Below are 9,691 nucleotides of genomic sequence, written 5' to 3'. Positions count from 1 at the left end.
TTTTGCTCCTGGTGACATGCTGTAGAAGTAATGTATCTGAATCACTGATGCTAGCACTATCACTATATAATATGTTTGTACAGGCATTTAAAACCATTGTACTGTGGCTATCAACTGAAGTACCTGCAAAATGAGAGACACTCCACCAAGCAGGTTCTTCACAATTAAAGAAGAGCTGTATAGTCACCACCCTCCTAGTGAAATAGTGTTCCCTAATATCCGAGCCTGGACTCGGTGACTGCATTAGTCGCCAACAGGGGAGTGTGGCAGGAGAGGACACAGAACATGTCTACAAATAACTTTTTCTGGACTGCTGAGGTGGGGGGGGAAGAGGCCAGATTCCATCTGGCGCTTTAGGACTCTGAGTATCAGAGGAGTAGCCGTGTTAGTCTGAATCTGTAAAAAGCAACAGAGGGTCCTGTGGCACCTTTCAGACTAACAGAAGTATTGGGAGCATAAGCTTTCGTGGGTAAGAACCTCACTTCTGCAGATGCAAGACATCTGCAGAAGTGAGGTTCTTACCCACGAAAGCTTATGCTCCCAATACTTCTGTTAGTCTCAAAGGTGCCACAGGACCCTCTGTTGCTTTTTAGGACTCTGAGGACGCTCTGGGATCGGGAGCGAAGTCTCTGGAGCCTCGGGAGGTGCAGGTTTGGAGACATGTGGCTCCTACCTAGTCCAAAGTAACCTGCCGTGCTCCCCCACAAGAGCCATGTTAACAGGCAACACTGCCCCTCTCTTTCCTTGGCCACATGTATTGTGTCCTTTTTCTGGTGACTAGTCCAGAAAAGGAGGACAAGCGCTCACTACTGCTACCACCTGAGGGAGTTGCTGGGTTGAGATCAGCTGGTAGAAGGAGGCAATAGCAGCAGAATCTGGGACTTCAAGGCCCTAGAGTGACCTCTTACCTTTATAGACCCCCCCGCCCCATACACAGCTATTTTAAAGTTTAGCGTGATAGTAAAGAGACCCCTTTTCAACCCTTCACCACACAAGAGAGAGCCTGCAGCATTTGTCATTAACTATTTATTTCTCCTCTCCTGGCTCCCAAACTGCTTCTCCTCCCTACTGCCGCCAGCCACCTTCGAGTTCTCCCTCTTCTCTCCCCGGCTCTGCTCACTTGAGTGCAGCAGCTCAGCGGATGGTCCAGCTTTACTCTTTCACTTCCATTCTTCTTCACTTCTTTGGGTGGCTGCATTTGCCATTGAGCAGGCTGATGGAAATATCTGAGTGCTCTGTCTAGGCCAGGGGTCTCCAACACGCGGCCTGCGGGGCTATTTCTCTAGCTAAGCGGCTCCAGGCCACAGCCCAATGCCATCCTGCACCCCAGCCCCCTGCCGTGAGCCTCCTGCCTGCACCTCAACCCCCTACCTCACCCCTCCAACTCCCTGCCCTGAGCCCCCTGCCTGCACCTCAACCCCCTGCTGCACCCCAACTCCCTGCCCTCAGCCTCCTGCTGCATCCCACATCCTTCCTGCACCCCAACATCCTATCTTGAGCCCCCTTCTGCATCCCTCACCCTCCTGCCCTGACCCCCCTGCCTGCACCCCAACCCTCTGCCACACCTTGCACTCCCTCCTGCACCCCATACACCAACCCCCTGCCCTGAGCCTCCTGCCTGCACCTCAACCCCCTGCTGCACCCCAACTCCCTGCCCTCAGCCTCCTGCCGCATCCCACATCCTTCCTGCACCCCAACCCCCTGCCCAGAGCCCCCTACTGCACCCTGCACTCCCTGCCTCACCCCTCCAACTCCCTGCCCTGAGCCCCCTGCACCTCAACTCCCACCCTGAGCCCCTGCCACACTCCTTCTGCCCCCTCTGGGGGGCAGGGCTGGGGGCAGCGAGGGGGGGTGTCAGTGATGCGGCCCTCGGGCCAATGAACTAGTCCTCATGCAGCCCTCGTGGTCATTTGAGTTTGAGACCCCTGGGCTAGGCTCAAAGGCCCAGCAGCTAAAGCCAAGCCCCACTGAGAGCAGCAGGAGATTAGCCTGGATTGGCAGGAGTAGAGGCTTGGCCCATGGGGACCCAGGCACTGCCGCTGCTGCCACCTTCATGGTGAATCCTCCAACGCCTCGCCAAAGGGCTCTTCCACATTCTGCAAACTGGCCTCACGGGCTGACTGTCTAGGAGAACAGAAACCCTTTGTTAGAGCCGGAGAGTCTCTTGCCACCGCTCCCTGAGGGTCACAGTCAAACACCTGCGAGTCTCTAGGAGGCTCTCAAGTAGTTCCCTGCTCAGGCACTTGGCACCTGACAGCGACATTGCCAAGGGGTCTCTGACAGCGACATTGCCAAGGGGAGCTCAGCAGATGGTCCCTTCTATGGCTTCCTGAGTGGAAGGGAGGTTGGTCTTGTCATTTAAGGCCTAGTGTCAGAGTCAGGGCTCCTGGGTTCTCTGACTTTGGAAATGGGTGGAGTCTAGTGGTTGGAGCTGGACTGGTATCAGTCCCACGCTTCCTTCCTGCCTCTGTCAGGGACGTCGTGTGTGACCTTGCAGCCAGTTGCTTTCTATCCCTATGCCCCAGCGAACAGGGATAATACTGACCCACCTCAGAGGGGCTGGCAGGGGTCACCAGCGTCATGACTCTAGTTGGAACGAGTTGTGCTCTTGGTAGTGAAGGGCCCAGATTCATTCCCCATGGATGCCCAGGGGGTCTGTATTGTGGCCATGGTTTGACTCACCTAGCATTACAGGCTGTTTAGCCCGGTCCTGGCCAGGCATGGTGCATCTGCTCCTGGCCCTCTCATCACACACAAGAACATGGCCCACCAAGGATAAGCCATCAGCTCCCATCTGGTGTTCAGCTCCAGGATGCATGGGGAGCCCTAGCCGGACCATAGAAAGACAGGGGGGTGTTCTTTGGTGCAAACTGCTAGAGCTTCAGCCTCTGCTCCCACCTCCACCCCCATGCTAAGGGCTTCAAAAGTGGTGCCTGACCCCAGGTAAACAAAGTAGCCAAGCTGAGGCCAGGGTGGGACTGATCCTAAGAGAAGAGCAGATTTCTCCTCTGCTTTAGGGAGATCCCCATAGGAAAAGCAGCTGGGGTGGGGCTGGGGGCAATACAAACACTACCCCATAGATAGGGTGACCAGACGTCCCGATTTTATCGGGACAGTCCCGATATTTCCTTCTTTGTCCCGCGTCCCGACCGATGTTCGGTCGGGACGCGGGACAAAGAAGGAAATTTACCCTCTGCTCCGGCGCTCACGCCCCCCCAACCCCGACTCCGCCCCCTCCTTCCCCCATTGGATCTCTCAATGGAGGGAGGAGGTTAGGAGGAGGGTCGGGCAACTACCAGGAGCCTGGGAGGGGAAGGGAAAGTTGCCGCGGCCCCGCCGGGAAGGAGCCGCTGGAGCGCAGCCGAGCGGGAGAGGCGCGGGGCTCCCATGCCGGCGGCGGGACGCGCCGCATGTGCCCACGGCGGGCTGGGGAGCGGGAGGCTCTGCAGGGCTGGGAAAAGCCCTGGCTCCTGCCCGTTGCCCAGCCTGGAGCCCCGGGGAGCCCCTCAGGAGACCGGCCGCTGCTGTGGAGGCAGCAGCCGGGGCTGGCTCTGGCCCGGGTGGGCAGCGTGGGCCGCCGGAGACACGCGGCGAAGAGAGGCTGCGGGGGCGAGACTTGTCCCAGGCAGGGAGGCCGGCGGACAGGGGCGAGGGGCCAGCCGGGGTCCCCATAAACTTCCCCGCTGCTGACAGGGAGCCCCGCGCCTCTCTTGCTTGGCTGCGCTCCAGCGGCTCGCCCCGCCTGGAAGGAGCCGCTGGAGCGCAGCCGAGCGGGAGAGGCGTGGGGCTCCCTGCCGGCGGCGGGACGCGCTGCATGTGCCCACGGCAGGCTGGGGGGCAGGAGGCTCTGCAGGGCTGGGAAAAGCCCTGGCTCCTGCCCGTTGCCCAGCCTGGAGCCCCACAGGTGACCGGCCGCTGCTGTGGCTCGGCTGTGCCAGCCCTGGCCCCTTGCACGCCCGCGCCGTGGCCAGCCCCGGACTTTGTTTCTTGTCCCCCCCCCCGCCCTCTTTATCCCTAGCCCCTTCTGCATCGGGGCCAGCTTTTGCCCTGGGGTGGGCAGCACGTGCGCCCGGCGCGGCTGGGGCCTGCTAATGCCCCCCCCGCCCCTGCGAAACTGCTTTTTTTTTTTGGCTCCGCCGCCATTTTTTTTTGCTCCGCCCCCCCCCCCCGCGTCCCGATATTTCATCCCTGTGGTCTGGTCACCCTACCCATAGACCTTGAAGAGCAGCAACTAGGACTTTGGGAGCCAAGGGACTGGTGTATCTTGCTGGAGAGCAGAAAGGGGCATTGAAGAAATTGTACGAAAATGAACATCACGGCTGGGTCAAGGGCAGCCAGACCTACTGGTCAGAGCCAGAGTCCACACTCACATGACAGGAGTGGAGAGTCAGCCGGGTCAGGATACTGGAAGAGCAGCAGCAAAAGACAAACGTGCGATCACCACCACAACTCAGATGCCAGGAAATCAAGCCAGGGGAGCGGCAGCAGAACCAGGCAGCACACGGTCCAGAACAGGGAGCAGGCCTGGTGTTCAGTCAGCTTCGTGTTCCTGCTGCTGTCTTACGCAGGGCCAGGGGGCCAGTGAGCTTTCCTGGGACGCCTCCAATACGACCTCAGGAGTGGAGCCTCAAACTGGGGCTGAACTTCATGGGTCCGAGGTAAGCAATTTTCAGCAGGCTTCGAGGTGGAGGGTTGGAGTGTGGCTGCTCCCATGAACCCTGCAGACCTGGGTCGGAGACCCCTGGGTCGTGACAGTGAGTGATCTCTCCCCGCTCAAACCTCCTGCAGCAGGAAACAGTCTCCAGGATCCTGGACACAGCCTCTGAGAATAAAATGAGGATATCATGATGAGAAATAGGGCTCTGTACCAGGGCTGGGATCCAGGGACAGGGAAAGCTCCCAGCCAGGCTATGCATCGGGGATGCCATTTCTCCCCCAAGAGACCCACACGCCCCAAGGAGTAAATGGCTCTTACCTCCATGAGGGACTGGGGTCTTCCTTCTAAGCCTCTTTGAGAGCCGGCATTGTTGGGACAAGGTGACCTGTCCCCACTGCTCCCTGATGTGGCTCAGCTACAGGAAGCGCCCGTCTGGGAGGCTGTGCCAGATCCCAAGGCCTGGAAGACAGCTGGAAGGAGGCTCCTATTCCTGTCACACCCAGAGACCCCATAGAAGGGCCAAGGGGAGAATAAAGGGCAGGAGATGAAACTAGCCCTGAGCCTCTGTCCCACCCCCACCTCCTCAAAAGTGGAGCTTTCCGAGCTCCAGTGGGGCTGTGGCCCTGACACAAAGGCTTTTCTGCACCATATGGGGCAGGGAGAGCTCTGCCTGGGCGCAGCGGGAATGAGGGGTGGGGTAGACAAAGGAAAAAGGGGAGGGGAGTGGGTGCAAGGGAAAGAGGTCCTGCCCCATATGAAGGAATTTGAGGGGCAGAGGGAAGAACCCTGCTCCACAGAGAGGGGAGAGAGTTTCTGTGAGTGCCAGGGGGCTCCATTTCCCCTTCCACTAACTCCCCTTCTCGCTCTCCCACTCAGAGGGAGGCCACTCCAGCTGGCCCAGTCTGGTCCGGACCACAGTCTGCAGGGTAGCAGTGGGCCCACAATAGGGCTGGGAGATTTTGACGGGGTTGGGACTCACCAGCATGGTGCCTCCCGCTGGTCGCTCTGGGAATTAGCTCAGTCGATGGAGAACGCCCTCTGCTCGCAGCATCCCATCCATCTCTTGTCCTCTGTTGGCATCTGGAGCCACGTTGCTCACTGCTTGACAGTGTCCTTCAGCCTACTGCCCCTCCAGCAGTGCCCACTAGTCCATCCTCACTCCATTCCAGGGGGCAAGGGTTAACAACAGTCCTTGCACCTGCCTCGATGGCCAACCACAACCCCCAAAGTCTAGCCCCTTGTCTCAAGGCCCGGTTGCAGTTTGACTCAGCCACTGCATGGCCAGGTGCAGTACAAGAGGGAACGGGGGGACCCAGGCCCACCAACTACTCTGGGTCCCAACCCAGGGATCCTCTAGTGGCAGCCTCCCTGATCTCCCCTTGTCCAACTGTCCCTAGGCCACTTCCCTTCCAGGCCCTCTAGCCCCTTTCTATCAGGGCCCGCAGTCTGGCAGGTCTTGGGCCAGAGCTGTAGTATGCTCCCTTGAGCCTGCCCAGCACTGCTCTTTCAGAGATACTGGTCTCCTGCTCTGAAGACAGACCTTCTCCCATGAAGGTCTGGGACACACTGCCTACTGCTTGCCTGGGCAGCCTTTATATAGGGCCTATCTTAGCCCTGATTGGCTGGCTCTAATCTCAGCCCTGATTGGCTCTCAGCTGGCCCTTCTCTGATTGGCTACCAGCCTCTGCAGCCGCTCTGGCCTACTCTAGCACCCTCTTGCATGGGGGTGGAGCAGCCGCATGTGATCAGCTGTCGCTACCAGGCTGTGGCCTGGGCTGCAGGGCCGGCTCCAGGCACCAGCGGAGGAAGCACATGCCTGGGGCGGCATTCCGTCCATTCTTGGGGCAGCACAGTCCGGGCGACTTTTTTGTTTTTTGCACTTCAGCAGTTCGGGCGGCGGCAATCCGAGCGTTGTTGTTGGGTTTTTTTCTGCTTCGGCAGTTTGGGTGGCAGCAGTCCAAGTGGATGGAGTTTTTTTTTGGTTTTCTTTTTGCTCGCTTTGGCAGTCCGAGCGTTGTATTTTTTTTTTTTGCTTGGGGCAGCAAAAATGGTAGAGCCGGCGCTGCTGAGCTGAGGTCGCTCAAGTGGTCAGCCCCTCAACACACTGTATGGGGGTGGCTCAGGCCTGGGCGGGGCCCAAGCACCCCACAAACAACCAGACTTCAAGGGCGGGCCCTGGCCTGGGTGGAACCCTGGCAGCCAACAAACAGACAGACTTGACAGGGCTGGCTCTAGTCTGGGCAGGGCCCCGGCGGCCAGCCAACAAACAGTTCCTGGCCTGGGCTAGAGCCTCCTCGCACCATGTAGGGGGTCAGCCACCCGGGGTGGGATGGCAGGGGGACGCGGTCCCACCCTCCTCCCCCGCGTCCCAGCCCAAGGTGCTGGCAGGGGCAGGATTGTTTGCCCCTGCGTCGGCGGGGATCCATCCGCAACACGCCGACTGAGCCGCGCCGGGCTCTGCAGCCAGCAGGTCCCGGGCTGCCCCTGGGCTACTTCCTGCCTCCCCGGGGTTTGGTACCTGCGGCCTCCAGGCCTCTTCCGGCTCCTTGGGGTAAACCGCAGCGGGTACTCCGGGCCAGTCCTCGTCCATGTCTGGGGTTAGGGTTAGGGGCCTCTGGAGAACAGGCCAAGTGTCCTCCTCTGTTGCAGGCTGTCCCCTAACTGTGGTGCAGGGCCGGCCTTTTATATTTCCGGCCCCACGCCCCGGTCCTTATGGCGAGGGGGACGGGGCGATATAGGCTCCGCCCTCCAAGGGGTGTGTAGGGGGGCCCTCGCTCTCCTGCTCGGAGGGAGGCCGCTCAGTTGCAACAGAGTCTACCAGACGCCCCGGTGGCCAGCCAACAGGCGAGGGGAGTGGGGCGATATAGGCTCTGCCATCCAAGGGGCGTGTAGAGGGGCCCTCGCTCTCCTGCTCCAAGGGAGGCCACTCTGTCTCACTATACTCTCTGTTTAGAGGGAGCAGGAGTTGCTGGTGGCCTTGGAGGCAGAATTCCTGCAGCGCCTCCGGCACTTGGCGCAAGTGCTGGATGATGTGAAGTTGGTTCATTATGTTGGCCGTGACGACCTCCTGCTGCAAGGGAACGAGGACCTGTCAGAGACTCAGATGCCCCCGTGGAATCAGGGGGAATTAAGGGCACCTGGGACCAGCAGCAATTCCACCCAGCACCTGCGCACCTCTGAGGGATGAAGTCCCCCTCCTGACCCCCAGAATGGAGTCTTGTTTTCCTTTCAAGGGACCTCCAGTGCCAACAACCTCCTTGTAGGGGGAGCTCCTGCCACCTCCCACCCAGTGCCCCTGACAGCTGTTCCACCTCCAATCCACAGCTCAAGTTCTCTGACCCCTCTCCTCCACCCCCACCCAGGTTGGGCAGGGAGGGGGCTCTAGCGGGGCGGGGGGCGGAGGGATTCTGGCAGCAGTGAAGTGGGATGTGGGGAGCTTGAGACCTTTCCCCAAGTCATCCCAGCCACTGAGGCTGAAGCCGCAGGATGGCAGCCCTGGTGAATGGGGCAGATCAGCAGCCCCTGCTGACTGAATCCTCCCGTTCTCTCTAGAGCGAGTCCAGCCCTGCCGGCAGCAGGATGAGCTTCCCCCACCCATGTGCCTCAGAACTACCCGGTCAGTCGCCATCACCCCTCAGTCCTTGGCCTCCCAGGCTACCAGTGACGGGAACAACTCTGGGTGGTGGCGCGGGTGACAGGAGAGGCTTGCAGAGGGCACGTAGAGGACTCTCCTGACCTTCCCAAGAACAGAAGTCCGTCCTGAGGCAATGCTTGTCATTCATTAGCCTTGCTAACGAGCTGGGCTGGAGCTGCTGCGGGGACAAGCTGGCTCCCTCCTGCTCATGGAGGTGAATTCATCTCCCTTCCCAGGAGCACCTGCTCTCACTCTCATTCCCCACCGGTCGCCTTGCTGCCAGGCTGGCAAATGGCCAGAGGATGGGAATGAGGCCTGGGCCCCGCCCCAATCTCCTGAGTCTAATGCAGCTGCTCACCTTGCTCCCCATCAGCTGCTCGGTTTGCCCCAGGAGGGAGTAAGTGAGGAGCAGCCCAGCCTGGCTGACACGCAGCAGGGGGTCGTGCATGGCCAGCACTGCTGTCTGCAGGAAGAATCTTCTCTGCCCCTCTGAGAAAAATTTGGCAAAAACCTGAAACCAACCAGATGTGAGGCTTCAGCAGATTGCCCCGAACCAGGCTCCAAATCCTAGCCTAGAACGGCAACTCCGTCGCATGGCTCTAGGAGGCAGCCACCTGCCCTGCAGAGCTGTGCCATGCCCTGGCAGAGTGTCCTTACCTCCCCGACCCTGGCGGTGTTCTTATAGCCGAGGAGCCTGCTGTCCTGGTGCCAGTCCCAGCACCAAAGGTCTTCGACCTCATGGATGTTCAGGTCTGGGAAAGAGAGAGACACATAGACATTGGTCATTCTGGTTGCAGGGCTTGTGTCCTTCCAATCCCATTGGTGGCTGCACAGTGGGCAGAGCCCAACAGAACTGCGGGGGTGGTGGAGAACACAGAAAGAGATAGAGAGAGACTGATCCACCAGCCGGGGTCACTTGGAGAGAAATTGGCTGGGGTCCCAGTCTCACTCGTCTAGCCGGGTTCCTTACCCCTCTGGCGCAGCAGCAGCTGGTAGAGCCGGTAAACCCCCTCCCTGGCCTGCCGGCTGATGTCCTCGTCTGGGTCACCGACGAACAGAGCCAGCTGGGCCACGTGGTGACCCATCCTGGGGAATTCGGCTGAGTTCTAATGGAAGGGAGAGGGAGAGGGGACTCCATCAGCATTTTCCTGTCAGCTCCCAGTCCCCGCCTGGGCTAGGGCTCTCCTTCCCCTCAGCCCCTCTGCAGGAGATGCTAGAGGATAGGAGCTAGAGCTGGATCCTTAGTTATCTCTGCCCCCAAGGGAGCCCGGAGAACAGGGATGTGGACAGAGCCCTCCAGGAGGATTTGCTTCCCCAGCTGCTCCAGGATGACAAGAAGGCAAGAACCTGGAGCCTGCTCCCCTTACAAGCGAGAGTCGCCACTTAACCAGGACAAGAAG

The 9,691-nt window shown here is 59.8% G+C and overlaps 1 protein-coding gene across 2 annotated transcripts; it reads right to left on the bottom strand.

Moving 5' to 3' along the window:
• Positions 1-1,726: 1,726 nt before the first annotated feature.
• LOC135972609 (protein MROH8-like) lies at positions 1,727-9,391 on the bottom strand. Of its 2 annotated transcripts, XR_010589094.1 has the most exons (6): positions 8,650-8,925; positions 5,637-7,727; positions 4,976-5,147; positions 4,371-4,822; positions 2,683-2,826; positions 1,727-2,124 (listed from the first exon to the last, which is right to left on the bottom strand). XR_010589094.1 is itself a non-coding variant. In XM_065551193.1 (4 exons), exons 1-4 carry the CDS (start codon positions 9,374-9,376, stop codon positions 7,368-7,370), a joined length of 723 nt encoding a protein of 240 aa, XP_065407265.1. In that variant the 5' UTR covers positions 9,377-9,391; the 3' UTR covers positions 6,559-7,367. The 2 variants fall into 2 exon arrangements, 1 of the variants encoding a protein (XP_065407265.1); XM_065551193.1 differs by lacking the exons at positions 1,727-2,124; positions 2,683-2,826; positions 4,371-4,822; positions 4,976-5,147 and adding exons at positions 8,949-9,043; positions 9,262-9,391 and having other exon boundaries at positions 6,559-7,727; positions 8,650-8,802.
• Between the last annotated feature and the right edge of the window lie 300 nt (positions 9,392-9,691).

Source organism: Chrysemys picta, chromosome 7 (assembly GCF_011386835.1).
Source record: "Chrysemys picta bellii isolate R12L10 chromosome 7, ASM1138683v2, whole genome shotgun sequence".
Taxonomy (NCBI): Eukaryota; Metazoa; Chordata; order Testudines; family Emydidae; genus Chrysemys; species Chrysemys picta.
Note: the sequence above shows the minus strand (reverse complement) of the source record. Positions and strands in the feature narration are given on the sequence as shown.

What these genes read in the sequence shown, in the direction of transcription:
- LOC135972609 (XM_065551193.1), bottom strand. Translation starts at nt 9,376, where the DNA reads ATGGGTCACCACGTGGCCCAGCTGGCTCTGTTCGTCGGTGACCCAGAC. An exon ending in ACACCGCCAGGGTCGGGGAG is followed by an intron (nt 8,803 to 8,948) that starts GTAAGGACACTC and finishes GGTTGGTTTCAG; the next exon opens with GTTTTTGCCAAATTTTTCTC. An exon ending in AGCAGCTGATGGGGAGCAAG is followed by an intron (nt 7,728 to 8,649) that starts GTGAGCAGCTGC and finishes GTTCCCTTGCAG; the next exon opens with CAGGAGGTCGTCACGGCCAA.